Source organism: Mus caroli, unplaced genomic scaffold (assembly GCF_978045245.1).
Source record: "Mus caroli unplaced genomic scaffold, Mus_caroli_1 scaffold_2, whole genome shotgun sequence".
NCBI classification, from domain to species: Eukaryota; Metazoa; Chordata; class Mammalia; order Rodentia; family Muridae; genus Mus; species Mus caroli.
In genome coordinates, this window is record NW_028227257.1 from 76,657,411 (window position 1) to 76,684,494 (window position 27,084).

The 27,084-nt window shown below is 46.8% G+C and overlaps 1 protein-coding gene across 6 annotated transcripts in view; it reads left to right on the forward strand.

Moving 5' to 3' along the window:
* Positions 1 to 15,898, forward strand: part of Kiaa1549l (KIAA1549 like) — a 295,926-nt gene extending 280,028 nt beyond the window's left edge. For all 6 annotated transcript variants that reach the window (XM_085834607.1, XM_029474421.2, XM_085834608.1 and 3 more), the window contains 4 exons: positions 2,013 to 2,110; positions 3,829 to 3,977; positions 5,749 to 5,900; positions 9,894 to 15,898. In XM_085834607.1, the coding sequence (XP_085690733.1) occupies positions 2,013 to 2,110; positions 3,829 to 3,977; positions 5,749 to 5,900; positions 9,894 to 10,175 (681 nt within the window). In that variant the 3' untranslated portion in view covers positions 10,176 to 15,898. The remainder of the gene's footprint in view (positions 1 to 2,012; positions 2,111 to 3,828; positions 3,978 to 5,748; positions 5,901 to 9,893) is intronic.
* Positions 15,899 to 27,084: the final 11,186 nt, after the last annotated feature.

The following is a 27,084-nucleotide window of genomic DNA, read 5'->3' on the forward strand; positions in this document are numbered from 1 at the left end:
AATGCACACTTCAATTCCCTGACATCTGAGAGCTTTATCTCAAGAACCCTGTTTAACATCTGAAAGTTGTCTTTTGAGTATGCTCTATCATTCCTAGTGACAACCCAATTTTGTCAGTTAATACTTTTTAAAATGTATCTTTATTTTAAATTATGTGAGAATGCGAATTTGTTATACATGTGAGTGCAATTCCCATCAGGCCAGAAAAGGGTGTTAGAGCTGAAGTAACAGGCAGCTGTGAGCTGCCTGATACGGGTGCTGGGAATTGAACTTGGAGCCTATGAATAGTATGTGCTCCTAACCACTGAACCATCCACCCAGGTCAATTAACGCTTTAAAACCATTTGTTACAATGTTATTTTTTGTTTTATGTTTGGACAGCTGAAACTTGAAAGTGTTTAAAGGTCTGTGTCTGCTTCTTTGGTACTGACTTTCATTCTACCCTTCTGGTACACTTCATAAGCTCCAGATTGTAGTACAAGTTCGCATTTAATTTTTAATTGTGCTAATCCTGTGAGCCTACTTTGGGGAAACTCTGCTCCAAAGAGAATTTCCAGGTGTTTCCATCTATTCCTTGGAACCTCACCAGTTCTGCTCCCAAGGAGAAGCCAAGGCCTGCCAGGCACAGCTGCCTCCGCTTGCCCGGTGCAGAGACCTGATCTCATAATCGGACTTGGGCTGCCCAGTTTGTCTTCTTGGCAGCCCCATCTTTTGCATGTGCTTCCTGCTCACTGTTTCCACATCTCATGTCAGCTCACAGTTTTGTTTGTTTGCTGAGATGCAGGGGAGGGAGGATGCCAGGGTTGTCCTCAGAGATTTCCCTTACAGCTCATGATTTTCATGGTGCACTTAAAAAGTGTGTTTTCTCTAAGGCCTCACTGCTATTATGTGGGTAGGCTGTTTCCTTGTAGTGCTGGAGACAGGTGGGAGACCTCTTTCAGCTCAAGGAATCCTGTTTATGCCCTACCCTGGCTGCAGCATTTTATCCCAAAGCTTTGAGGTTTACAGATCTGGCTTCATGTTCTGTGAGAGTCCGGCTGGCAAGCACGCTGCCCTAAAAAGGCAATTTGAGTTTTGTCTACACCAAGAGCCTCTCTAGATTTTTCTCTCAGTACAGTAAGCCTTTGCCTGACCCTCTCTGATCCTGTCTGTCCTGCTTTTAGACCCTCACATGTGGATTAAAGTCCTTGCTTTGGTGATAGTGCCCATCCCTTATCTGGGAAAGGTGCCTTTGTGCGTTGCAGTCTGTGCGTGCACATGCCCTTGCCAATCTTCTCAGTAGCCCTCAGTACAGCATCAATGTCTCTGTTTCAAAAGGGACACTGAAGTCCACAGAAGTCACCGGACTCACCTGGGAGTGTAAAGTCCCTTCCCCAGATCCGCCTGCCCCCAAATCCATTCCTTCCCCACATTAAGCCTGTGTTCCATGACAAAGGAAGCCACCTCCAATGAGTCATTCGCTCCTCTTCCACTCTATCATTTATTGATCTTCTTGTATGTATCGGGCACTAATCCAGGCATGGAATTACTGACAACAGAATCTTGCCCTTAAAACCTCAGATTACAGTCTAGCTGGTGGCAGATAATAAATAAGCAAGCAGCCATGTAATTTAGCCAGAGAGTAGTTATTTCCTTCGACAGATCAAAGAGGCTTCTACAGGATTGTGGGACAGAGTGAACAGTGTAAACGAAGGAGGTACGGGCAGAACCAGAACCAGGAAAAACTCCTGCAGTACGGGGAAGCAGCCCGGGACAACACTGTGTTTTGTGTTGTGTCCTAAAGAGGGTGTGTTCTAAGGCTGCTGGGGCTGCAGGAGTCCCTGCAAATCAGCCATGATTGGAAAGACTGTATGTGATCAGACCGGGGATTGCCTGAAGGAAGATCTAGGGAACTCCTATGAGGAAAGAGGAAAGTCTGGCCATTGGAAGTGTACTTCCTCTTTAAAGAAGAAGCTATGTGCTGAGTGAATTGGGTTTTATCAACTCTCTCTAATTTGCTTGTCTCTTCACAGGCTTACAGGTTCTCCCAGCTTCCTGAAATGGTCATGGGCTCTCCCCCACCCCCAGTTCCACCTCGAACAGGCCCTGTGGCCGTGGCTTCCCTCAGGAGGTAACATATTCCTTTCTTGACTTTGTTTGAGATATGTGTAAAATATTTGACTACCCCTCCCCAGGTCTGTTGAATCCCGTGCATGCTGCACGAGTAAACTCAAATGAGTTTATTGGTTCCTGCCCCTCTTCAAGGTGGTTCCGTGTGAATGGAACATAGAAGAATCATGAAGCAAGTAGAGACTACAGCACACTGAACAATTTGCGTGTCTTTCTAAATAGACAGTCCCTGAGAGATCCCACAGTCAAAAACACTGGAGGTTGATTACCCTGTACCTTGATTGCCCGTTGAAGATGGGCCTTGAAGATATGAAAATAGTAGGTGTGGCTTCTTCCTGCCGAGTTTGCATACCCACAATTCCCTTTGTTACTCATAGGGCAGTGTCTCCGGGTGAGTGAATAGGTCTGGGTACCCACTCCCAGTCTTGACTTTACAGAGAGAAAGATTGAACTCATGCAACTCAGTACTCTGGGCATTTGCTAAGTCTTCTCTGTTTTTTACTGATGCAGCCAGCACATAGCTTTAATGAAGTGGGACAAAAAATAGAAAACCCAGGAGCTCTGGGGAAGGAATTCTGATGCCCAGGGAGAAGATGACCCTATCCTGGGGAATGCGTAGGTCACTGTCCTGGCCCTGACCTACAACCTACCCAACATACTCGTCAGCCCATCTATGGGCCACAAGCGTGGACTTTGTGAAGTTTTGTTTGTTTCGTTTTGTTTTGTTTTTTAATAAGTGAACTTCCCTAGAAAGAGACTTTGTTTTCAGCTCTGATGGTTCAGGGTCAAGCTGGCTTGTCATCACCCCTTGAGGCCAGTGACAACCTGGTGGGTGGTAAGAAGCTGATCTGCCAAAGGTCTGCAGTGTGACTCCATGCAGATTGCCTTGCCTCTTGGGCCCCTGATTTAGCCCCTTAGCTGTAGACTCTAGGTTTTCTCAGGAAGGGCTCTCAGCGGTGCGTGAGAGCAAGATCTGGGAGCTCCCCTGAGAAGAGGTCTTCTGAAACAGGACTGTGGGAGCAAACAGGCAGGGGAGGGGGGATGAGAAATGAAGACACCCACACTGGCTATCCCACCCAACGGTGCTGTCAGATCTTCCTGGCCTCCCTAAGGAAGCATGGGGCCGGGGTGGAAGTGGACGGGGCTGAGCTACTCCTGTTAGTGCCAGATCAGAGGTCCTTTGTGGTAGGTGTCTGATAGCTGTCATCCATCTATCCATTTCTTCTTCCAATCCCCCACCCCCACCTCCTGCACCATCCGCCATCCTCACCAACACAAGGATGTCACTCCCCTTCCCAGAGCATTAGACCAGGAATACACTTTAGAGGGAAAGCTGTCCATCTCATTGGCTCCTGCTGATGTCATCACTTCTAGGTCTACCATCCCCAGCTAATACCCAGAACTAATTGCCTTTCTGCCATTACACGGAAATTAAATCTTCTACTACCCAGAACCATCCTTAGAGAACTAACCTCAAACAGGAGAGAAAAAAAAAAAAAAACCCCACCCAACCCTACTACTGCAGGTCTCCAAGCCTCCAACCACTCTGACACCACCAGTGGTCCTTTTGCTAAATGGGGCAAATTGGACTCAGGACCTCATGAGGATGGGGCTAGAAGGCTTCAGGCTACTTCTAAGTGCAATGTGACTGTTTAATGCCTGAGGCATGCTCACACGGCCCCTCCACCCATGCTCACACAGCCTCTCCGCCCTGCCCAGGTCCACCTCAGACATCGGCAGCAAGACCCGGATGGCGGAGTCCACGGGACCTGAGCCCACCCAGTTGCATGACAGTGCCTCATTTGCCCAGGTGTCCAGAGGTCCCGTGTCCGTGACGCAGTTGGATCAGTCGGCTTTAAATTACTCAGGTGAGCCAGAGAGAAAGTTCCTTTCTCTGTGCTGAATCCTCCCAGTCCACACAAACCGCCACCCTCGGGAACCAGAGCCACTGCACGTTGGCGTCCTCTGACCTCACTGGCATCAACCAAAGGAGACACTGATTTTTACTTTGAAAGAAAGGAAGGAAAGAAGGAAGGGAGGGAGGGAGGGAGGGAGGGAGGGAGGGAGGGAGGGAGGGAGGGAGGGAGGGAGAGAGAGAAGGCTGAAACTAGGTAAAATTCCTAGTTATGCTAAAGTCAAAGTAGTGTCACTATGTCGTTGTATTTCAGGTTTCTGCTTATTTTACCTTCACAGCACACACACATAGCCATCCTTCCCCAAGGTGACCTTTGTCCTCCGACTCTTAAGTTTTAGATCTATGCTATGCTATGTACCCTATGCAAAGGTACATGCTGGTGCTATATGCATTTTAAATTCTCACAAATCATACGCTACATACTTCTTTCTGCACCTTTTTTTTCCTGATTCAACAAGTTTGCAGGGCTTCTCCAAAAGGCTATATAAGCACAGTTAGCCACTCATTTCCACCCCCATGTTGGTGCCCTGTGACATCATCTGCCACAGTCCATTTTGGAAATGACAGAAGGGTCATTTCCAGGGGTTTTGGGTTTTTTTGTTTTGTTTTGTTTTATTTTGTTTTGTTTTGTTTTTTGGTGTTTTTGTTTTTGTTTTTCACTGACGGACAATGCCAAAATGGAATTGGAGGCTTGCACATGCCCTAGTTTGCGCGTGACCTGGTTGAATTTTTATTGTATTCATGCCATACCCTCACAGCTAAACCTGCCAGCACTGGTTGCCAACACTTAGTAAACCATGGTTTCCAGGAATTCCTCTGGTGAGATCCATTTCTTTTGATTGCTTTTGTTGAATCTTTAAAACCATAAGTTCTCCCAGGAAGAAAGTACTGCACCAAGGTGTGCTCTCCTCTGGACAAGGTCAAGGCTGTTGGGATAAGGTGAGGGAGTGGACAGGGGCTCTATACAGGGAGTCAGACCTTCAAAACCCAGAAAGCCGGTCTCAGCCACAACACATGATGCCTGCCATATTGACTAGGCAGGTGATGGGGCCTGAATGAGGCCCCCTACTTCTTCAACAATGACCTGTTCCCTTGCATCCCCTAGCCTGGACCAGTGTCAGAATCCTACCTAGGTTTCCAGACTCCTGAGCTAGAGCCCATGCAGGCTCAGTGGGAAGGGTGCCAGCTGGACTCTCGACTTCCTCTTAGGGGATGGGAGGGTGGGAAAGGGGAGGCACTGTTAATACCATGAAGCATCTCATGAAGTGGAAAAAAGGTGGATGCAAACCCACTCCCTACAAAGAGAACACAGCCTGGACCTTAGCCCCACTTGGCCTCTATACCAAATACCCTGAGTAGAGCGCCACCTGCTCCCCTTGGCAGTCACAGTAACCTTGGAAGAGCTCCAGTAAAGAAAGCCAGGTATCCTCCACCTCAGCTACCCTCCTTGCCGATGCATTATCTAGAATCTCAGCCCCTGTAACCAGGACTCTGCTCTACATTAGATGGAGTCCCTATGACCTGAGTCTCCTCTGCCTTATATGGAGCAGCTTCGAAATTATAGCCCAGAACATGCATCTCATGTCAGGCCTGATTCACTGAGACTTTGGTCCCACCAGGCAGCCAGGTAGTCTGTGAAATGGAGTTTATTAAGCTCTGGCTGGGTCTGAGTCTAGATCCAGAGTCCAGCTTCTCCTGATCTCCCACCCACTTCCTCTGTGCAGGTAACACGGTGCCAGCAGTGTTTGCCATCCCAGCTGCCAACAGACCCGGCTTCACCGGCTACTTCATCCCAACACCACCCTCATCCTACAGGAGCCAGGCTTGGATGTCCTATGCAGGAGAGAATGAGCTCCCGAGCCAGTGGGCTGATTCGGTGAGACCCTTGCTGATGCTCTCATAAAACTCCCCTTGTTAGGCACACCTCCGGGAGAAAGTGAGATGAAAGACAAAGACCAGTGTCTGGTTCTCTCAGGACCCTCTCACCATGCTGGTGTCTGGTTCTCTCAGGACCCTCCCACCATGCTGGTGTCTGGTTCTCTCAGGACCCTCCCACCATGCTGGTGTCTGGTTCTCTCAGGACCCTCCCACCATGCTGGTGTCTGGTTCTCTCAGGACCCTCTCACCATGCTGGTGGATCAAGTGAGTAGTTTTAAAGGAGGTGGCGTGGTAAGGCATGTGACCTCGGATGGAGGAATCTGCAACTTGTCTTCTAGCACACATTGAACCTCTTCCTAGCAGGGTGGCTTTAACCAAGTAAGTTTTATAGTAGTAACTACCATCTGTTTAGTTTTTGTGTGTGTGAAGGTGCCAGACTCCATGCTAGATGTTTCATTAAACTGTCATATTTAATCTTCACAACAATTTGATCAAGTGAGTTTTATGAGTCTCATGACTTCTCCCATCTTGCAGATAAAGAAACTGAGGCTTAGTCACATGATGATGTCTAAGGCCACACATCTAGAAAAGAGCGAGGACCAGAGTTATAATTCATATTTTTCGAACACTTTGAAGTGTATATCAACTTGTTTCTTTCGGTTGTCACGTTCGATAAAAGTTTGGATCAAATGTCAGCAAATGAAGCCTCAGAAACCCTAAAACCTCTGTATGGTAGATCCAAGACTTCCTCCTGACTTCTACCCAATGCTTTGTTTGTCCTGGTCATTTGCTGTCTCACTTCAGTCCACATAGGAATGTGACACAGGAATTCCCTTCAATCCATATAGGAATGTGATAACTGCCTTTGGCGTTACCAGACATGCTAATGCAAGAAATAACAATAAATAAAAAAGCAGAGCCACCTATGGTGTCCTTAGTGGGTTGTCTGGTCCCTAAGTAAGCTCACCTGATATAGAGTGGGAAGGCTACTGCCCAGTTGAACCTGACATTCCCTGCGTGCTTTAGTCACTTTCAGCATTGGTCTCTGCCTTTGGAATAAATTCCTAGCATTGGGAAACACCTTGACACTGGACTCTGGCAATATCTTTGTCCAAAGCCCTGTGGTCACCATACCCTGCAGCAGCAAGTTACACTAAGTTTCAACAACAACATCAGTGGTGATTCTATGTGTATAAACCTTGCTATTGACCAAAGCTTACAACTTTGGTTTCTAAAATATAAAAATGCATGCCACATTGCATACTTCTGAAATGAATGTGCACTGTTTTTCCTCCCAAACATCACCACTAGCTGAAGAACAAATTCAAATACGTGAGCTTGTGAAGTGTAGTTTACATTTAGATTCACAACAAAGACTTATCAGGAGCTTATGTGTGATCGATTGGTGATGTCTGTCAAGGAATAGTATTTGCTGCACTGGAGTCTGGCCAGCACAGCATAATGGTGCTAGCCTACAAAGAGTCTATTTCCTCATCTCCTCCATTCCTGAAACACACACACACCCTCAGTTGGGCTGTCCCTTGCTGATTCTAGCCACTAGCATGAAGGCTTGATGTCACAGAGGGGGTTGTGTATTGACTCTCTCTACTCTACTTTGGTTCATGCCATTAGCTAAGTGTGAAATGTAGCAGCTTCCTCCTAACACATTTGGCACCTACTGGCCATCCTTCAGAGATTTCCTAACTGTGCTCAGAACTCCAGGCTCTAGGAGAATTATACTAGGCAGAATTGTTAGCATGGGACAGACAGAGAGAAAGTGGGGGTGGAAGAAGCCTGCCTTCACAACACTGATGGCCTGAGACAGGTGGTGATGGCCCCAGGAGGAATGTCCGCCACACCAGAGAAACTGCATGGAAACACTTGGCTGGTGTCAGGCTGGGAAATTCTCAGAAAGAATGGAAACTTGAGCCGTGACCTTAAAGGCTTCCTGTATTCTGACCTTGGTTCTTGGTCAGCTCCTGTTACTCATATATCCTTAGCTCTTGTGGCTGGATATGCAAGACAGTCCAAATCTGGGCTTCCTCCATAGTGCAGGGGAAGCCTTCCAGTCCTTGTGAGTAGAGATAAGAGCAGCTTTTTGACCCACTCACCTCCCTTTTTATTTACAAAGTCCTGTGATGAAATTTAAACCCCAAACTCAAACTTAAGGCATCAATCCAATTATTTCCTTTGAGTGGGTCCTCCTGGCCTCACTTGGACCACTGATGCAGCCTCAGAGCCCATTTCTGCCAGATCCACCCAGACCTTGCTGAAATTGGCTTCTCCTCTGCTGAAACCCATGAAGGGTTACCAGCCCATGGTCTCAGAATCCTACCCTCTCGCGGGACCATCAGAGTAGCCACAATCCTGCCGTGTACACCCTCCCATCCCAAATGTCTGAATGTTTGTATCCCTCTACCTGATTCTTGTTCCAAATTCTGCAATGGTACAGTGATGGCTTTAGTAGGTAGGTCTTGGGGAAGTGGTTGGTTTGTGAGGGTGGGCCTGTGCACACTTGCGAATAGGATTAATGTTCTTATAGAAGGAGCCTCCACACAGCTGCCCTGCTGCTTCAGTCATGTGGGTGACAGGAAAAGGCGGGAGTTAAGAAAGGAGCCTCTCACCAGACACTGGAGTCCCCAGCCTTCATGAGTATAAGAAATAACTGTCTGTTCTTCATAAGCTCCCTAGCCAGTGATAACTTTGTTACGGTAGCCTGAAGAGATTTAGTCAGCTATCCTGCTCCCTCCTCCCCAATGGCCCCAAATGAGCATGTGTGTTAATGGAGAAAGAGGCCAGGTGTGGTGGTGCATGTCTGTAATCCCAGAAGTCAGAAGACAGGGCTGGAGGAGCCACTAAGGCCAGCATGATGCACGGAGAGTGGACCTGTGCACATGATGCACATGATGCCTGGGCGGGCGTCGGGTCCACTACAGAGGCTCAGCCTTTACTCCTCACAAGTGTGTCCAACACAATGGGTATACGGGTGGACGAGCATTCAGTTGCTTTTAGACAGGACTCTTTGGGGACACAATTCACCCAGCTCACCCCTCTGTTCCCCTTTGCTCTTGTTCTTCCACCTGTCTGGCCTTCCTATCCAATCTCTTGAGCCTGGAAATGTTGTCCCTGCACATTTTCTGTGCCTGCCCCACTGCACTGGGCACTGTATGCCCCACTGCATCCTCCATGCTCAGTTCTCCAGCCTTCCAGCCAGCATCTGGGGATATAAAGGTCTTTGTGGACCAAACAGAATTCCATATATGGTACTGTTTCTGTGGGCAAGACACTTCTGGATTTGAAGCCTTTCATTTGCCTTACTCTTAGAGACTTCTATATAGTTAAGTAAAGAATGATATGTCTTCACTTTCAATGAACGGACTTTATTTTTTTTTCAAGAATGTGATAGTGTACCCATATTGAAAACACTATAGTGCACGAATTAATTCTCTGTGCTTGGAGTCAGGTACACCTGTACAGAGCATGTCTTGGTGACTTAGTGGTTGTTTCCTTAGATGTTCGTGTCCTTTGCTTCATTGTTCTCACCTATGAGATGAGGATAATGACACCTACCAGTAGACTGCTGCTTGCAGAATTAAATGAGATACTGTGTGAAAACCATTAGGGCGCCGTGGATATTAGCCATTGTTGTTAGTAAAAATTGCAACAGTTCTGATTACTCAATGGTGCTTAAACTAAAAAGAAAGCCAGGGTTATTCGACTGTGAGCTCCAATACATTATTAATGTTTTCAGCTAAGTTGAAAGACATCTATTTAATTCATCCAGACAGCATACTTATTGGATCCAAGGCTACTACTAGCTGTTTGCTAAAGAATTTGGATGGTTATAGCTGCACGATAGCCCATGATTACAGTTCCCCTCTAAACCTCTTTTATTGATTTCAGTCACCTCCTGCTTCTGGTATTGAGTGTATCTTATGCCTTGAGCTTCCTTCTAACCTGAGTGCCTTCTCTCTCCCAACCTCTTGTGCAGGTCCCTCTTCCTGGGTACATCGAGGCCTACCCCAGGTCACGTTATCAACAGAGCTCCCCCTCCAGGCTTCCTCGCCAGTATAGCCAGCCAGCCAACCTTCATCCCAGCCTAGAGCAGGCCCCTGTCCCCTCTGCAGCTGCCTCACAGCAAAGCCTGACCGAAAATGAGCCTCCGGACACTCCGTTGACCAACATCTCCACTGCAGCCCTCGTGAAGGCTATCCGAGAGGAAGTAGCCAAGTTGGCCAAGAAGCAGACAGACATGTTTGAGTTCCAGGTCTAATGCCTCAACTCTGAGGGGCTCTGCACTTGAAGGCTGTGAGGCAGCCAACAGGCTCCTCTCCCCTAATGTGTGGAGGCTCTGGATACTAAATAACAATAGACATGGTCTTTCTCACCCTCGGATTCTGAGAGCCAACAGCGGGGCTGCAGGAAAGCAGGAAACTTGTGAACAACTGGAGTCTGACTTCTGCAGCCCATTGTGGGTCAACAAGTCCCTAACAGGGACCCTGTGCTTGATATTCTGTTGGGCTGAATGTCTGGACTGTGGGTGGAAAGTCCCCAAGGAGCCCTAGTCGTGAGAGGCACTAGCTAGCCTGCAGGTTCCTGTCCAACGTCCCATTTTCATAAATCACCAGAAGGGAGAGAATGCTGCTCTGTCTTCAGTGACCTCTGCATGTTCTCTTTCTGTGTTAAAGGCAACACAGGAGTGTGATTAACCACCAGACTGTACTCTTGCATTGAGCCATGACCATGATTGCTTTAAAAAAAAAATCACCTCTAGTCTGTAAGGGAGATACTGACTCTCAAGCCAAGAAACTTGATTCTCTTTGCTTTTAAAGGTTCATGTTCAAAGTCAAATGAATTGGATGGAAATCAGTTCCAATGGCTGTGCCTATAAATAGTCCTGACTCCTTTTCTCCCCCACCTGTTAATTAAAGGCCAAGAAAGAGAGGCAATGAGCCAGAATGGCAGACTTGGGTTGACAGGCTGTTTAAGAGGTGTTGTCATTTTGGAAATAGAGTCTCCTGCAAATCAGTATCCAAATGAAAGGCAATCGGTGCTAAGAGGCTTGGGAGCCTACAAAAGAGAAGCAGTTGTTTGTGGAGGTTTTGCTTTGTCCATATTGAGGATGGCTTGAGAACCTGGCCATCCAGAGGGAACAATAGATGCATCAACTTTAACAAGATCTATCTCCTACACAGTGCCATTCAGCATGCATTGCTGAGTGGTTCGAAGCAGACCATGACTGATTCCATTAGAAGTGGGAAAGGTGGATCCACAGTCATCCCAAGCTGCAGCCTCTGTTTGTAGAAACCTCTGAATGTAGGAAATCTTATGTGAAATTAAGGCATCTTTCTTAAAAGTCTGTGGAGTTCACCAGTTCTCCATAGTGGATGGACACAGGAGGAAATTTGCTGAGACGGCAGGGATGTCCTGGTATGGAGCATCAGCCTGCAGAGTCCTGGGTGGAAACACTGCCTTGTAGCTCTGGGGTACCAGCCACAGATGATCCCTCTTGTGCAAATAAAACTGATTTGGGGTACCAGAAGAAAAGGAAAACCTAAGTTTCCACCCTAGCTTTGGGAGCCATGTATGGTGTCAGTGGGACAATTTGGTGTGTATTGGGGAATATGGTCCTACCCAGCCTTCACCCATGACCCATCTTGCTTCCGCTGTCCCCATGTCCCTCCTAACCCATCTATGCATTGTCTTCATGAGTTTCTTTGGTCTTTACTGAAGGAAGAGAGAGGAGAGTAGGATTGGAACTGATTAGAACGGGAGATTCAAACTGTCAAAGCACAGAACTTCCCCAAGAAGCTGTTTTTATTTCCCTATGGCAAACTGTCCTTTCTGGAATGTTCAGAGATGATAATGTTGTGGAATCCCCAGACAAGCCTCTTGTGGGGATGATGTTAGGTAGCGAGCGCCCTTTTAGTATGCTGGTTGATCTTTCATAGTCTTAGTCTTTTGTTACTTAATAAGAAATCAGCTATAAATAAAATGTATTTTTGTAATTTCCATGTGTATATATGGTATATTTCTACCAATGGCCAGTTGTAGTCCAAATCCGAAATCAGCTTGCAGAACACTGTGGCCAGTGCAAGATTTTACTGACAGACTAATGCGATGCCTAACCCAGCCACACGGGCATTTGATGCACATGAATGAACAAAGAGCCAAAGAAACTCAGCCTTTTCGTGCAAATGGTGTAAGACTGATATCGCCAGCTACTTCGCTCCACTTTATCAGTAATATCAGCTTTCCATCCATGCGGCATATCAACTCGGGACTTTGTGGACTTGGCAAATGCTTGGAATGTGAGAAAGAAGTTTCTAGACCATAGAATATGTATGCTTCAAAAAGACAGTGTCTAAGCTTTGGGCTCCAGTAACTTCCAGAAAGATCATGAATCCAGAGTTAACCAGTGGTGTAGCTCCAGATTTCTAGGAAGATGAAGCTGCCGCTCGCTGGAGTCTTGGCAGAACCCATAAAATATTTAGTTCATCGGGACAATTAAAATAGAGCATGGTAAGTCAGCTGCCCTTTTCAGCTAGACACCATGGGTTCCAGAAGTCTATGCAAAGAAAACCTTAAATTAATGAAAACATTACTATGCTCATGTTTTTCTACAATGATTAAAGCCTCCTGGGACTAAGATGTTGTTCTTTCTCTAAAGAGTCTCCTAATGGTATAGAGGTGATAAGTCACCGGATAGGAGACTCCGAGAAGTTCAGATGGTTAAAATCACGTGATATAAAAAAATGAGATGAGGTCCCAAGGGAGCCCAGAGGAGGCAGCAGTGAGCTCAGATCATCATGACCTTCTAGACAGTCACAGAAGCCATAGAGGATCTCAGTGGTTTACAAGGAGGAAGCCAAACTCCAGACAAGTGGAGGGTGGAGCCCCAGCCTGCTGACTCATGCTCCAGCCTGCTGACTCATGTCCCAGCCTGCTGACTCATGCCCCAGCCTGCTGACTCATGCTCCAGCCTGCTCTCCATTTCACCACACTGCCTGTACACTTGTTGGGGACACATTTCTTTAACTGTGCCCAGAAGTTAAAAAAAAAAAAATAGGTAGGGTTCCTGTGAGATTCCATAATACTCTTGCCAAGAAGGAGGAGGAAGAGGAGGAAGAGGAAGAGAAGATGATCAATTTGGCTGTTTCCAGAGAGTTCCACTGAAGAAACTATGTCCTTAGTTGCGATTGAAGCTTGTGGGGGTAACTTACTCATTCAGCACCGTGGATTAAAACGGCAAGCAGGGATGCTCTGACACTGTCACTGAATCAGGTGATCCAGTAGTGTGGGGACATAAAGGCCTGCTGTGTGGCCTGGTACCTGAGATCTGAGGTTGTGCAGCATCAGGACGGTAACTGTGAGCTATGGAATGGGGGGGACATCACCTCCGGAAGGGTTTGAAGCAGTTCACTGTCCCATGAAAGATAACGCTGTGCACTCATTATTTTAAAAGCCCAGGAGAAGAGCAACAGACAGACATACAGACAGACAGACAGACAGAGAAACAAAAAAAAGTGACATGCAATTTCTGAATAATCTTAATACATGAAAGAAAATAGTAAGATCTGTGATTCAGAAGAAATCCTTCTGTGGGGGAAGGTAGACTGGAGGGGCGTGACGATTCTTACATCTAAGTAAAAGCAATGTTTCCCTGCCAGGCAAAACTTGAAATAGATCAAAAACTATTGATTTCATATAAATGAGCCCCATTTTTCCCCACAGAGTACACAAGTACTCAAAAGTTCAATGAATAATGAATGTAACAGAAATTTTCAAGTTCGAGAAAAAGGTTTGAGCTTAAACCCAATCTTAGAGTTTGGACTTCCCTTACAAAGTACAGTCCAAGACTCCCTAAGGTGTAATGTACAGTTTAGCTTGTGACCACCCTCAAAGGTGTTCTAGTCTCAAGGACCAGAAACCTGTCCAGCCTTGCTCCAGCTCAGGGACTGACTGGAAGAGACTGGGACAAAGGGCAAGGGAGACATCCGCCAGCCCACCTCTCTCTCTCTCTCTCTCTCTCTCTCTCTCTCTCTCTCTCTCTCTCTCTCACTCTCTCTCCTCTGCAGCTCCCATCTGTCTCTCTCAGCACATGTGTTCCACCACCCTCTCACTTGCCTGGGCCATCCAGCTTCCCCACTAATGCATATGGAACCAAATACCAACCTCAGAACTCACACCACACCTTTCCTCCTTCCCAGACTATTCTTGAACTAGCATCTTTGAGCCTCCTTACACAAACGCTTGAGAACCTGATTGATCGAGTTCATACCTGCCTGTGGTGGATAAGCCACGCTCAGGGCAGGTGCCCATCCAGTCAGCTGTAAGCAAAGAGGCAGGGCTCTGTCATACAAGCATGGTTCCTGGATTGACCCGTTTGGCAGGGGCTCTAGTTGAGGGTTGGTACCCCAAGGAAGGATCATGATCGGCCGGACTCCTTAAAGGAACCTGCCACAGATTGGAACTGACCATATGTATCCCTAAGATACCACCTGGCAGCCTGCACTCGGAGGGCAGTCCTCTTGATACGGCCCTCCGTATGAGGAAAAGGCATCTCCCACTTGTACGTGAGGTGAGAGTGCACACACCTGATCATCTGGTAGACTGGCCAGACTTCCCCCCAGACCCTTCCCACCCCTACCCACACTAGTTACTGCTGCTGGGCTGCAGAAGAGATCTCTGACCAAGGCCCAGTTAACCCGATGTCATGCTCAGCTCGGCAGACAATAAATACTTGTAAATTGAATTGCATGATCTTAGCTCAGGTGCTATTAATGTGGCTCCCGGCCACACATTTGCATGGATGAGAAAACTGACGAGCCTCTCCATAGAGTCTCTCTGAGACAAAATCGGTTTCAAGTGAAAATGACGTCACAGTAGCTCTGAGCTTCTGGCTAGAAGTGACACGTTCTGAGAACAGAAAGGGCTCCTGATTGCTTAGGTGAACTGTTACAGAATCTAGGTGGCCATAAATACTGAAACGTAGCACTGAAATATACTGAAAGGGGGTATTAAGAAATATAATTGTATCTGAAACAAATTGTCTTAGAAGATACTGAGTTGCTTGTTTCTGTAGGTTTCAAGAGGAGGAAAATTTCGAGAAGGAAGACTTTGTCCTCAGAGGTCAAGCCCATTTTGATTTAGATGTTATACGTATAGAACATCCTATGATAAATCTAGAAACTAATTGTTTCGTCCGCTGGCTTGCTCGGACTCTTGTAAATTATGGAAGGAGGCCATCCAATGTACTTTACATAAATTAACCGTGGCCTCACCTTGCACTCCTTCATCTCTTCTTTGGGTCTAAACTTGCCTCCACCCTCACGTAAATTAAGGAGAGAAAGGGAAAGGAAATGTACCAAACAGAACCAGAGGAGTGCAGCTGGGCTGGAGACTCCGAGAGGTGGGAACATTCTAGAACTGGAGTGACTCACTCTGGCTGGTCCGTGACTCCTCTCAGGTAAAATGGAAACACTAACATCGGTACTTCCTATCTCCACAAGGAAGGTGTGGATAATGTGACTGAACATGGTTTGGAAAGTGTACTGAAATGGTTGACTATGAAAACCTTCCCTTTGACAGTTCAGTTGGATCCAGCTCCTGCTAGCCACTGAATTAATTTGTGTTGCAGTGTGTTCAATGACACAACTTGTTATCAAGGAAGAATAAAGGAATTCTGCAGTTTGTAATTGCCCACGAAAGTCAGCCCCCATGGAGTTGCTGTTATCGCTGTTTGTCGCCTGAGGTTTGGGGGGTATGTGAGTGTTTCCACGTGTGCTTTGACTCTGGGTGGGAAAAAACCCAGACTGTGATTCTCTCAAACCACTTTAGATGCACTGGGCAAAGTACTGAGTGGGAGCTTTGACTGTAGCTGTCGTTACTCCGTTGCTTTGCTTTCTAATTAACTTTGTATGTCCTTTGCCTCTGCCGGGAACAGAGTGTTCATATGCTGTTAGAATTTTTTTATTGTAAAATAAAATGACAAAGGCTTTCATACCCCAAAACCTGCCTGTTTCTCATTCCGTCTCCTCCAGATGGTGTAATGGAGTCTCTTTACAACCCATCCCCACAACAGTGCCTACTGGAGGTTCACTACGAAGCAGTGACAGACCTCGAAGTCCCCCGTGCGATCTCAGAAGCCAGGCTTGCTTAGGCATAGGATCATGGGCAAGAAATAAATACTCCCCTTTTGTGTGGTCCCCATACATAACCTCAGACACAGTCGGTGCTCCTGACAAAAGCCAGTGTCTGTTAGGGTGTGCTTTCTTAGAACTGAACGAAGTCCCATTAAGGTCAAGGGCTCCTGATGAGTCCCAACAGCAATGATCTTGGGAGAATGGCTTCCAGTAATCAAGCCATAAAGCCTGCCTTGTGTGAGCCCTACACAGAGATTGGGGGGCTCCTGCCTCCTCTGCCTTTTGCCTTTTGGTTGACTACGAGACAGGGCCTACAGACACGTAGGTGGACCAGCTCCTAGAATGTGACTCAGTGCATGAACAAAGCCAACCATATCCTTCCACTAGAAAATACCAAGGCACAGTCTGTTAGCAGCACGTGTCCAAACCGAATGGTCAAGATCCAGGTGAGCCGAGATGGGCTAATTCCAAGCGAAGCTCTAAGAAAGCAGGAAATGAGTAGGGAGAAACATGGAGAGTAGAGGAGAGCAGAGGGAAGGAAGCTTGGCTCTTGTGACACAACAGAAAAGCAAATCGACCCTGACCTTTGTCAGTCCAACTCGGCAGCATCACCCAGCTGCTTTTCACTGCCCCACCTACAACTTGCTGAAATCCTTACAGGTCCTTACAAAACTACCCAGAGACTCAAGGAGTGTTTTTTGATCAAGTGATGGTGCTACATCTGCTCGGAAGCATTGGGAGACAGTCTCTGAGCTGGAGAAGGCAAATGTACACCCAAATTCTCCTGGTAGAGCAAGGACAACAAACTTATTCCAAAATGCAGTGTATTGGCTTCATTTCTGTTGCTGTCATAAAAAATACCCGCAACCCAAACGACCTTCGAGGAGAAAGGGTTTATTCTGGCTCACAGTTCCAGAGAGAGACAGTCCATCATGGTGGGGTAGGGATGGCAACAAGAACACGAGTCTAGCCCATCACGTATGTCAGCGGATTTAGAAGTACACCCAGCTATAAAATTTCAGTGCTCACCCACAATGCCGTACCTCCTCCTGCAACTATCTGCAAAATGTTCACTGATGTTAGTAGACGCTAGACACCAAAAGTGTTCATGTTCCCATGTCCCATGTTCATCTTAGCACCTGATCCCTGATGCAGGGGGATTTGGAGGTTGAACCATTGGATGTAATTATGTCCAGAGGTCCTCCTAGATAGAGAGGCCCCAGGGAACTCCCTCGGCCCTTTCACCATCAGTCAGGAAGCAGGCCTTAGGCAGATGTCCAACCTGTAGGTGATCTGATCTTAGACTTCTCAGATCAGCTGCAAAAAATAAATTCCTGCCATCTATCAGCCACCCAGCTTATGGTTTGGGGTTACAGCACCCAAAGAGACCAAGAGAGTAGGAAGCAAGGCTCTGCATCGCTCCATGACTATGTGAAGGAGAGGTTGTGGTCGAAACTGGTTTGCACTGCTGGGCATTTTGTTCTGTCAACATATGTTAACATATACATAGGCAGGCATATAGCCAAATTTTGTGGCAGTGAGACCATGTGACTCACTGGAACTGAAATAAAGTTTGGTTAGGGTGACAGTTTTATTGCCACCCTGTCCTCCAAGCCTCTAGGCTCTGAAGGGTCTTTGATGAACATAAAGGAAGAGCTTCCTTACAACCCCTTCTTCCCTTCATAACCTAGTGCTTCAGCCCTGGGGCTGAGGCCTTCAGAGGACACAGAGGGTCTGTAGAAGCTGTTTCCCTTGAGGCTGTGTGATGCCTACCTGTGATGGTAATACCCAGATGCTTTGCTAACAGGACTTTTAGAAACAGCTGAATCTGAAACCCAGGGTCTTCCAGCAGCTGGATGCTGAACTATATTTCTTAGACCCTGCCACAACTTGCAGGGATTCAAGAAGAGGAAGTGAGGGGCTGGTTTTAAGCGCTTGGGGGCTGTCCATCGTGGCTCAAGTTTGTGGCTTCCAGAGGAAGGGCTTAGATCGTTTCAAGACTTGTCTTGAGTCTGAACTCTGCCAGGGTGCCCATGTTCTCTTGTATGTTGACATCTAGGGGACTTGGGAACTAAAGTTTCTGTCTCTTTAAGGTTTTTTTCTCTCACACCGGTAGATTCCAAATTGATCTTCTTGGTGACTCTTTTAGAATGGGTTTTAGTGAAGCAGAACCAGTAGCTAACAGCAGAAACCAAGGGCGACAACTGAGCAGAGGTTAACCCAAGGTTAACCCAAGAGGAGGGTTACAGGGCTGACTTTCCATGAGGGCTGTTTATGTCTGGCTGTGTTCATACACACACACACACACAGAGAGAGAGAGAGAGAGAGAGAGAGAGAGAGAGAGAGAGAGAGAGAGAGATTATTAATATTTTACTTAAACTAAAATTCTCCAGCAGGCACCTTCCCTGTGGCCAGACAGCTAGTTCTCCCTCAGTTGAGCAAACATTTCCTGAGCACCACATCAGACACTGATGCCTAGGTGACAAGGGTTCCATGGGGAAGAGGGGGGGGGCGGGTCACAACATCTGCCTGTCACAGAATTCATGGTCCAGGAAGATTGGCCCTGGAGACACGAAGCCCATCATAAAAAGGGCTTGCCACTTTTCTATTCCATGAAAGAAAGTCAAATGAAAATCAAAATCTACTTCTTTCTGCAGACACTTACATTTGGAACTGGACTTTTAGCACTGTGGTGTCATCTGATGGTATTACACACTTCTCCCTCTAAGTTACCTTTAGCCAACGAGGGGAAGACAGCAGAAGGGCACCCCCTCTCCATGGAGAGACAACAAATTGCCAAACTGCCAAGAATATACAAAAGCAAATTTCAGAGCAGTCACCACTTAGTAAAATGAGGACAGAGATAAGCATCTTACTGTCCTACACAGTCTACGTCAAGACTTCAGGAACCATAGAATTCATGAATGAAGCCACAACACACAGCTACTACTTTAAAGTATTCATATTAATGGTGTGTCAATCAGCGTTTATTAGCTATTATTGTATGGTGTAGTGGTTGGAATGAGAATGGCCCCCATAGGTTCATATATTTAAACACTTGGTCTTCAGCTAGTGGAACTGTTTGGAAAGGATTAGGAGGTGTGGCCTTGTTGGAGGAGGTGTGGCTTTGTTGGAGGAGGTGTTTTGAGGTTTCAAGAGCCCATACCAGGTCCGGTGTCTCCCTCGTCTATCTACAAGTTGCAAATCAGATGTAAGCTCTTAGCTACTGCTCCAGCATCAAGCCTGCCTGCCAGGCTGCCTACCTGCCTCCATTCTCCCTTCCATGATGGTCGTGGACTAACCCTCTGAACTGTAAGCAGGCCCCCAGTTGAATGCTTCCTTATACAAGTTACCCTGGTCATGGTGTCTCTTCACAGCAAGAGAAGAGTAACGGTGTCACGTGGGTTTGGGTTTTTAATCAGCCTCTGAAATATATACTCTGTGCAGCACATCTAAGCAGGTGAGCCGCTAGATCTTGGTGGTGAGACCATTCTTTATCGCATTAGTCTGTTTAGCTTTCTGGAAATTGTGTTTGTTTTCTTCTTGGAAAATTTACATATGAAATAAAGCATATCCTCTCAATGGTAATTTTCCTTCCGAAGTGTCAGCAGAGATTTGTGCTTACAGCTTTTCTTCTCTGCATATTTCTCCAGTCTCCAAAGGAAAATATTTTAACAAGCATTTATAAAATCCTCAGAGTATTAGGCATGGCTATTGCATGAACTGATGTTGCTTGCTGATTTGAAAATGAAAGAATCCAGCCAAGCAGTGGTGGCACATGCCTTTAATTCCAGCAGAAGTAGGCAGAAGTCTGTGAGTTCCAGGCCAGCTTGGTCTACAAAGTAACAGCCAGGACAGCCAAGGCTACACAATGTAACCCTGTCTTGAATAAAGAAAAGAAGGAAGGAAGGAAGGAAGGAAGGAAGGAAGGAAGGAAGGAAGGAAGGAAGGAAGGAAGGAGAAAAAGAAAGGAGAGAGAGAGAGAGACTGAGACTCAGGGGCTAAAACTGGTTGCTCTTCCAGAGACCCTGGGTTTGGTTCCCAGCATCTACATGGTACCTCACAGCTGTCTGTAACTCCAATCCCAGCAAGCCAATGCCCTCTGCTGACCTCTGGGAATGCCAGTCACGCTTGTGGTTCTCAGGTAAACACTCATAAAATTAAAAATAAACCTTAAAAGGCAAAGGAAGACATAAAGTTGGCTCTAAGTTGGAAGGGGACTGGGTGGAATATTACTCAGCTTTCTATTCCAAAGACACCACAAGTATAGGACTCTTGTATATATGAAATTGATTAAGTGGAGAGGGAGCTTCGGAAAGTCTGGTATGTCAAATGAGAGGGAGTTGGGCTAGACAGGTAGTACTTCAGTTAACAGTGCTTGCTACCCTGGCAGAGGACACAGTGAAAGTTCCCAGCACCCACAGAAGGTGGTTCATGACTGCCTGTAACTCTGGCTCCAGGGGATCCAACGCCCTCTTCTGGCCTTGGTAGCTACCTACAGGTATGTGGCACACACAGAGACACACACATACACATAAATATAAACAAATAATAAATAAATAGAACGAGAGGACATGAAGTGGAGTGGAGAGGTTGGGAAGGATGGAGAGGCCTTTAATATAACTCAGTATCTGGACAGAAGTCAATGTCAGTACTCGGGGTGGCGAGGGAAGGTGACACCATTACTGATATTCTTCCTACTTATTTTTAAAGCTTAGTATTATTTGGATTTAAAAATCACACATGAGGTGATAAGCCACAAAAATCTTTTCAGTTTGGGACCTAAAAACTGTTTCACTCTGGCTCTGAATCTATTTTGTGGCCAATGGTCATACATGAAGTGGATCCCTACTGTGCAATTCAGTTTTCTGTTACTGTACCAAAATACCTAATGTAATCGACTTAAAAGGAGGAAAAGTTTATTTTGAATTTTGGCTTCAGAGGTTCAGTGTTATGAATCAATTGATCCTATTGCCTTGGCATGTGGTGAGGCAGAGCAACATGGCAGGGCCCCTGTGGTGGAACCAAGCTATTCAGCTCATGGCTAGAAGTGAAACAAACAGGAAAGACAGGATCCCTTTTCTGAAATGTTCCTAATGACCTAAAACCACTAACCCACCTCTTAAAGTCTCCTCTGCTGTTTACACATTGTCTGTGGAGAACATTCCAGACCTGAACCATTGCACCCACGTCAAGATCTGGGACCTTCCAGATGGAGGTTTGAATTCTGCCTTTACTGCATTGTAGCTGTGTGACTTTATGTCCTGTCTCTGAGTCTTCACTTCATTGAGAAGCTTTCTCCAGAAGAGGACACTGTGGAGGGGGAGACAGAATGCGAAGCTTACAGCCTGGCACTTTGCGAGCGTGGTGGTCACTGTAACTCACAAAGTTCTTCCAAGAATATTCCCGATAATGTGGATCTCTTTATTTTGCCAGAGCTGGTATGTCACCCATGGGTCACCTAGCAAAGACTCCTGTACTCAGCGCTACTGACCTATCCTCTGTGGATATGTCTTTTATCCAAGAACACAGGTGAGCCATAAGCCAGCCAAGCAGAGAGGAAGCTAAGGACGCTGGGGAGAGGTGACGGTGCTGAGGAAGGCTAGCCTTCTACCACTCATCAGTGTGGGGAGAGGGATTGGATGCAGCTCTCTCCAGGGCCCTACATTCTGCTTGTGGTGATGCCTCTCATCACCTCTGGGAGAATTCTTCTGTGCACTCAACTCCCAAGGGCACTCCAGCAACCTCATGGAACAGCTGGCTTTGCTATATCAACAGGTTGGGCACAGTCATCAGGCACAGTCTGCTTTGTTCAAACAGCATGGGTCACAGCCTCAACGTCACATGGTGAGCCAGTGGGAAATAAGATCCTCTTGAGAACATGCCTGGGCTTCCTACATTCTCTGCTCAGGGGCAATGTGTAAGGTTTGGTTTTGCTTCTGTGATGAATCTCTGACATCATCCCTTACAAGAGGAAAGATTTCTTTTTTGGGCTCTGGGTTCCAGGGGCTTCAGCCCATGATTAGCTGGTTCTCTCACCATGAACCTCAGGGAAGGTTAAACAGCTTGCCTCGTGGTAGACAATGAATGGGATGGGCAGAAAAGGGTCAGAGAAAACTATCCCTCAAAGGCACACACCCCCAGTCCCTACCTCCTCCAACCAGTCCTCGCCTTGCACACCCCTTCTTAAATAGTCTATTCAGACTTTAAGTCTATCAGTGGTTAACTCACTGATGAAGACAGGGACCTCATGACCCTGTCACTTCCCCCAAACTTACTTTGAAGCATTACTGGTACTGAGGACCCAAGACGTCCGTGAATGGGCATCCTGAGAGGATGCTTCACACCCAACCCATAATACTCCATGTGGTTTACAGTAGAGTCCTGCAATCGAGAGAATCCCTGCCCATCCTTGCTTTGGAACCCAGACCTGGTGGTGTGTTATTTATTCATGAAAACATTCTCCATCTTTGTTGGTAGATATGGGCTAAAGGGAACAAAAAGAATGTGATAGTTTGGAACAACTTATCAATAAATTAACTGAGATGCAAGGCTATGAGGTGGCTTGGGCTCATCAGAGATGTATGCTGCCTGGTGTGTGTATAAGCCAGGGTTTGAACACATCTTACTGGTAGGTAGGGGTGGTCAATATGAATGAGATGACTCTTTTCACTTGTTTGGGGTTGGGAGGGACAGAATCACTATATAGCCCTAGCTGACCTGGAACTGTCAGTGTGTACCAGACTGACCTTCAAATGATAGCAACGCCCATGCCTCTGCCTCTCCAGGGTGCTAGGATTACTGGTGTGTGCTAACACACCTGGCTTCTTTTTCCTTTTTGCAGTAGGCTCTTATTAAGTTGTTCAGTTCAGTCTTGAACTAACTCCATAACCCAGGCTGACCTGGAAAATGTAATCCTCCTGCTTCAGATTCTCACGCGGCTGGGATTCTGGGTGTGCGCCACCAGGTCTGGCTCTGCGATGTTCTGCAGCAGCAGCCCGGGCAGACCCATGCAGGTAGTATCAGTCAATGAGTCTGGTCTAGTTACTTTCATTCTTTGATAACTGGACATTCACCTTGAAACCAAATCTAAAAAGGGCATATTTTTCCAGGGGCAAGTAGAACACTCAGCAGGCAGCCACCTCTGGGAAGGGCCGGGGCTACACCTGTGTTTGTTTTTGCTGCTGCCTCTGTGTCTCTGTGAATCTATGCTGCCATCTAGTGGCTCCCACTATGAGAAACATGTGAAGAGACCTTAATGCAAATCGCCCAGGAAACTGGGACAACAGCAGAGACCTCAGGCAGCAGAGCCAGGCAGTTTGCAGGCACCACCTCAGTTCACCCGCGACAGTCTGTTATTGTGCACGCTTTCCACACAAGAAGAGAAGAGAAAAAAATCAACACATGAGTGAACCCGTAGGGGAAGGACTCGGGCTTACTTTGTATGTGCTGCTTTCAGAATTGCAGGAAGTCTACACTGGGATAAACAGTCACTGCCCTGGGTGAGTCTGGGAGTGGAGACATGGGCAAGCTCTTGCTTTGAGCTAGATGATAGCCTGAGCTCTTCCTATACGTTACCATACCTTGTAACCACCTGTGATGTCCATCGCTCCTTCAGATGCGGAGGCTGGTAAGTATGTGTTACCTACCATGTGTCACACGGCTAGTGTGTGCTGGGGTTGTGACCCAGCTGAGCACAGAGGTGTCAGTCTTAGTCACTGTTGCAAACCACCTCTCCAAGAGGGGACGTCTAAGGCTCATCCCTAAGTCTCAGTAAAGAATTCAAGTCTTCTATACTTGTGATGTAATAAAGAACCGCCTGGACCAGATAACCTTTTGAAACAGCAACATGATGTTGTCTTTCACATTCATGATCAAAAACCATGCAATTGCCGGGCGTGGTGGCGCACGCCTTTAGTCCCAGCACTTGGGAGGCAGAGGCAGGTGGATTTCTGAGTTCAAGGCCAGCCTGGTCTACAAAGTGAGTTCCAGGATAGCCAGGGCTACAGAGAAACCCTGTCTCGAAAAACCAAAAAAAAAAAAAAAAGAAAGAAAGAAAGAAAGATGCAATTGAGTTACCCAAAAATGCAAAAAAAAAAAAAAGTATACATGATTTTGCATAAGTCATATATAGTTATTATCCTCAGCCACCTGTGGCACCTCTGATAAGTCAACTTTTCGTCTGGTTTTCTATAAGTTAATGTTTCAGTAGGCTGGACCTGAAGTCAGACCATAAGACCCGGAGTGGCAACTTTCCCTCTCAGGCTAGTAGCCACCAGTGTGCTCAAAACACATTTGAGGAATGTGTGGTGAGAACAGAACCTTGGGCTTGGGGTGTGCTGATGGCAACACAGCCCTCGTCCCTAAGATCACCCAGATCTGGGAGAAGGACAGGCAGATGATCCTTCTGTCCATTCATAACAATGTCAGCGCATCCCAGTGGCTGAGTGCCAGGAGAGAGGATGCTCAGGGTGCTAAGGGAACTCAGAGCAGAAACACCTAAGCTAGACTGGGGGGAAACATCTGGAGACAGTTCCTGAAGGAAATGGTATCCAGCTCCTGAGAAAGAGAGAGAGAGAGAGAGAGAGAGAGAGAGAGAGAGAGAGAGAGAGAGAACAGGGGTTACATTAGCACAGCTGTTGTGGCTTCTCTGACTCCTTCCTTGCTCAGTGCCCTGGGATGAAGACAGGCTTGTGTGACTCATAATCAGAGGATTGATAAACAGGGCATATGTAACCTCCTGCTGACCTTCATCAGCTTTAAAGAACTCACAATCAATGCCCTTGAACCCTAGGTTACTCTTATAGCGCCTTAACAGCTAAAGCTGCAGAGAAGCTGGCTGCAAAGGGCAAGACTGCTCAGCAGCAAGATGAGAGGCGAGCTCCCTGACTCCCTGCTGGGTTCTGGGCAGAGGCAATTCTGAGTGAGACCCAGAGGAGAGCATGGGACATTTTGTCTCCAAGGACTCCTTATTTAGGAACCAGAGACTCCTCTGCTTCAAGCAGCCTCAGCCATAGATCCTCTTCCCAACATGGACAGAACCAGGGAAGGGGATGTTGACCCAGTGCAGGAACCTTGCAAGAAATGGCTGTAGGGCTGGGTTTCTCCGTGGCAGGTTCCTCATCCTTTCCCTGTGTTCTGAGGACTCCTCTGTGAGTTTTCTCTAGGCTTCTTTCTATGGCTTGTTACCCAAGACCTGTACTGTCGCCCACAATGCTACGGAAGGAAGCTGTTTCCTAACTGTGCCCAGAACAGGAGAGCATGCAGCTTCATGCCATAGACTTCCCAGACTCCTATCTAATCACTGCCCCTCCAGGTAGTGTGTCCACATCACCTTGGATGTGCTGACACCTGGTATGGATGGATGAAAGAATTAGCCAGCATCAATGGTCCTTTCTTTGAGGTGCCACCTACAGAGAGACAGAACCCTGGGCACTGTCTGTTGGGAAAGAAAGTACTTCCCCCAACTTCCTCCCAGCCACACCCATCTCCTTGTCCCCATTTGTGAGGCTGTGCCCTAGAGTTATATAACGTCAATGTTTCTACTTCCCTGTGTCTCAGCATCCCACCAGCTCTGAGCTCTTACCTACCATCACTCCCTGCATCAGCAGCTCAAACACTGAAGCCCATGTCCTTCCTACAAGGACTAGAAATCCCCAAGGATTCACAGCTGTCCTATGCTGCCGGATCTCTGCCCTGCCGGAAGCAGACTCAGAAAGATCAACATGGCCATGGTTGCATATCTGCTCTCTGATAATGCTGACGGAGAAAGGCCAAAGTACCCTAAGACACAACAGCATGCTTGCCTGCAGCAGAACTGAAAACTTAGAGCGGTTTTGAAAGGCTCTCTCACCCTGCTGCTCCCAGAAGCCAGGTCCTATAGGCACCAAATCTTGCCTGGTTCCATTGGCACTGGGGAAGCACACAATGATTAAAATAATAAGGCAATGAGAGATGCCCCTTACATCAGAGTACTCTGTCACCATGACCAAAGGGTCAACCCATAACAGCTGCTTGCAATTCCTAGTGGGTTTCATGTTCTGTCTTGCTCGAAACAGTCAGCAGTGGTAGACAAAGGCCTTTGGCCTCTGTGTACAGGCTCCTGTCTCTGCCTTGCCCTTTATCTTGCTTTACTTAAAGCAGACTTTGTTAATCTGGTCAGGTTGCAGGACGTTCCTCCACCTCGCTCACAAGATCTGCCACATCAGAAGTCAGTAGCAGTGTGCAATCTTTTATCTCCTGCATCTATAGCTAGACAGCCCCTGGTCATTCTGCCTTCCCTGTGGACAGGACCAGCTGCTTTTTTCAGGACTTCTCCCCCTCCATAACTGAGGGGACACATCAAGCCAGGGGAAGCAACTACATATATATATATATATATATATATATATATATATATATAATTTCAGTTTGGCCTTGATTGCTCCCAAGCAGCTACCCCTGTAGCTCAGCTACAAATAAGGCTGTGCTTTTGCTCCTCGTTTAGCTGGGGATGTGCTAGTGTTTAGCAACATTCTCTTGGGGGAAGGGGAAGACAACCCCGCATCAGTACGTGTGCCTGTTTCCACAGTGTAAATATTCTCCCTGTGCATCATTAGGAAGAGATGCAATTATGCACTATTTCCACCCTATAGACCCAACATGGGTAAATTATCTCGAGCATATATAATAACAAAATAATTAGGAAGTTCAGAATTGTCAACATGTGTTGTCATTTTTTTTAAGTTTTATTTATCTGTGTCTGCATTTAGCCATGTGCATCATGTACATGCAGTCCCTGAAGAGGCCAGAAGAGGGCACCCTGTTGCCTGACCCTCCTGGGGCTGGGATGGCAGAGCTGTGCCACCACTCTGCTGTAAATTGATACAATTTAACTTTAACTTTTAAGACTTTAACATGTGAGACTCGTTCTTGCTGTGTGGTTCAGGTTGGACTTTGATTTATTTATTTTTACTTATTTTGTTTGTGTATGAGTGCTCTGCTGTGTGTACACCTGCATGCAGAAGAGGACATCAGATCCCTTAATAGTGAGCCACC